The sequence below is a fragment of the Lottia gigantea genome (assembly GCF_000327385.1).
Source record: "Lottia gigantea unplaced genomic scaffold LOTGIsca_23, whole genome shotgun sequence".
Taxonomy (NCBI): domain Eukaryota; kingdom Metazoa; phylum Mollusca; class Gastropoda; family Lottiidae; genus Lottia; species Lottia gigantea.
In genome coordinates this window covers 2346266-2349246 of record NW_008708645.1, presented here as the reverse complement: position 1 = coordinate 2349246, position 2981 = coordinate 2346266, and the positions used below count along the sequence as shown (strand labels likewise).

The window sequence follows — 2981 nt, the reverse complement described above, 5'->3', positions numbered from 1 at the left end:
TTGTTGTTGTTGTTGCTGTTGTTGTTGAACCTGGTTGTTTTGAAGAGGTGGTGGTTGTTGTTGTTGTTGTTGTTGGATGTTGTTAACAGAAACTGTAGCTTGTGATGATGATGATGGATTGTAGTTGGTGTTGGATTCTTCTGGAGGATTTTCAACATCGTCTACAACTGTTTCACCTTCTTCATCCTGTCATAAAGATAGCTTGCCAGGCAAGGTAATATACGCCCAATGGCAGCTTTGATTTTATATAAAAATATTCTCAGTAGGCCTACGGTAACAATCACCAAGACGGAATATTCAACCTTCAGAAATACACTTCTTTTGAACTTTTTTGGGTGATACTGAATAATAGTAGCAAGTTTTGTCAAAATTTGTCAAAAATTGTTCCATCTAGAATGTTGATAGGCTGAAAATTGAACGCGTTTCAAGAACTGATAACTCAATAACTCATACTAAATATTTTTCGAATTTTCTGATTTTCAAAGGGTTCATCCTTGGGTGATTACAAACATTTACACAATTATCGTCAAAATTGAACCTTCTAGAGTGTTAACGAGCATTTCAAGAACTCATATTAAATATTTTTTTATTTTCTGATTTTCAGCAAGTTTCATCCTTGTTGATTACAAACAATCATACCAAGTCTCGTCAACATCAGTAGAGTGCCTTCTTGAGTGTTTACTAGCAATTGTGGACAGAAGGACCGACGACGGATATAGGTGACGACTAAATACGCCTCAAATTTATGTGGGCGTATAAAAAGGAAAGTGTGTAAATATATCTGAAGGGACACTACCTATTCCAATTAACAAATAAAACTCTTTTATTAAAGAATCAAAATCATTTGCCATTTCACTAAAAGTAAGTGATTGATGACGACACACTTAGCGCGAAAAGATAAAAAGATTTTGGAGTGAATCGCTGGAACAACAGATACCTGATTGAAATCAGTGTCCCTGATACATATACAAATTTTAGAAAACCTCTTTACATTCACTACAAGCATTTTTCAATAATCACCTGTAGTTTTAAGGGTATGGATACCAAATACATTCTACTTACCTCTTCTGGACACAGTTCAAAAGCTTTAGCTAATGTCATCCTAGCACTGGGTGATCTTTCTAAGAAGTACCTGTATGATAATAATGGATTAATTAGTTAAGGTTGTACTTGGTGGGTAATGCTGAATAAGTCTTCCAAAGGTCAGCTTTCAACCTGTTAGTTTTCAGAGCGGGTCAATGTTTGGAAATATAGTACCACTAACTTTTCAGAACAACTGGTGGGACTCTGAAGCTCTTTGTTATGTATTGTATATCTGTTATAATATTTCTTACTGAACAAAAAGGATATGAACAACCTTGTTCTGCACCATTTCAGATTGCAAAAAAAACCAGAAACTTTTATATACTACTCAAGTTGGTGCCTTGATTTATCAGTATTTCAAATTATCTTACCCATTAGAAGTTTCATTAGACTGAGCTGGTGGAGACCAATTATTATAGGTGTACTGAGCTACTCCTGGATATTGTCTCTACAAATATATAATTCAAAATAAGGCTTAAAATTTTCAAATATGGTCATGTGGCAAAATTCAATGAAAGTTCAAATTGAGATTTTAGAGAACAGAAATTTTACCAAAAATCTTACAAATCAAATAAAAATAAGCAGAACAAATTTTTGAACTTTGATAAAAAAAACTTCAGTCAAGCACAATATACTGCTGGTGGAAACAGACCAACAACTTGCAATTTCAAACTTTAATATTGAAAAAATATTACTTACTCTGTCTAGTTCATCATTTAACCAATCTACAGCACAAGTCCACTTTCGTTTTAAATCACCATTTGTTTGAAACATAGTAGCTGCTGGAGCACAACTGAAAATAACATAATGTCATAAAAATCCTATGGTATCATTTACTCAGAGGTGATCTAGGAGGAAAATGTCTGCTGGCATTTGGCAGCAGCTTGGAGAAACTTCCAACTATATTGGATCTGGGCCATTTAGTAAATAAGCCATTTACTGCAGTTGCATTTGATAATTCAAGATTTGAACATATCTACTAAGGTAAATTAGATCACCAATGGACTTGTTTGATAATTGTCTCTGATAGTTTTATCGTCTGCAAGACAGACCGTCATCATCCAATCAGATTCATTTTCCTTTCAATTGCATGCTCATGATTATCGACAAGGTGGAAAACACCAACTGGAGATTTTTGTCTCCTTGTGTGCCTGTGTCAGTCGGCGACAAAAGTCTCTGGCCAAGACCGATTGTGTGCCCTCACCTTAACTGAGATATTAAACAGAATAAGAATCTTGGTGATCCTGGTGTAAAATTCAACAAAAGAAAGTCAAATAAGTACAAAACTCACTGAGTAAATAAAGTCACCATCATTTTAATACATTGGTAAGCTCGTTTTTGATAATGATTTTTTGATCTTTGTATTGTATCAAATAACCCATCTCTATCTTCTGGTACACCTAGAAAATATCAAAACAAATATTTCACTGTCTACCTTTACTCTTAATTATTTCAACAACATTAACTAATGGTTGTTTGAAAATATATCTTTGGCATTATATTTCGAAATTTTTTGATCAATCCAAAATTACTTGAATACCAATACTAGAAGGATATTCCTAAAACTTAGTTCTGCACATTCGGGATTAAATGTTGGAACAGGGTTTAGAATGCGTTCCACATGTGCCGACAAAATAGTAGATGCAGCCAGAATTCAAAATGGAGAAGGAACAGAAGGGAAAATTTTGAATGTGACATATATTCCGCTTTTGTACCACCAGCAGAAGTGGAACAGACAGAACCTGTTCAGAAGTCGTCAATCAACTGCCACATGGAGAGAATATTCCGCCATTTCTAAAGCCTTCCTTTCTTCTCCTTACTTGAACTACACTGGAACTAGGCAACAAAATTAACTATGTTAAAGTTTGTCCTACATTTAGCTGAATATAGTAGCAAAA

At 34.3% G+C, this 2981-nt stretch overlaps 1 protein-coding gene across 1 annotated transcript in view; it reads right to left on the bottom strand.

Annotated features, from left to right (window-relative positions):
- Positions 1 to 996: 996 nt before the first annotated feature.
- The window catches only part of LOTGIDRAFT_214699 (hypothetical protein), a gene marked incomplete at its 3' end in the record, with an annotated part of 32937 nt that continues 30952 nt past the window's right edge, over positions 997 to 2981 (bottom strand). The window contains exons 51-54 of the mRNA XM_009055013.1: positions 2375 to 2483; positions 1783 to 1876; positions 1455 to 1531; positions 997 to 1132 (exon numbers count right to left, since the gene is read on the bottom strand). Coding sequence (XP_009053261.1) covers positions 997 to 1132; positions 1455 to 1531; positions 1783 to 1876; positions 2375 to 2483 — 416 coding nt within the window. The remainder of the gene's footprint in view (positions 1133 to 1454; positions 1532 to 1782; positions 1877 to 2374; positions 2484 to 2981) is intronic.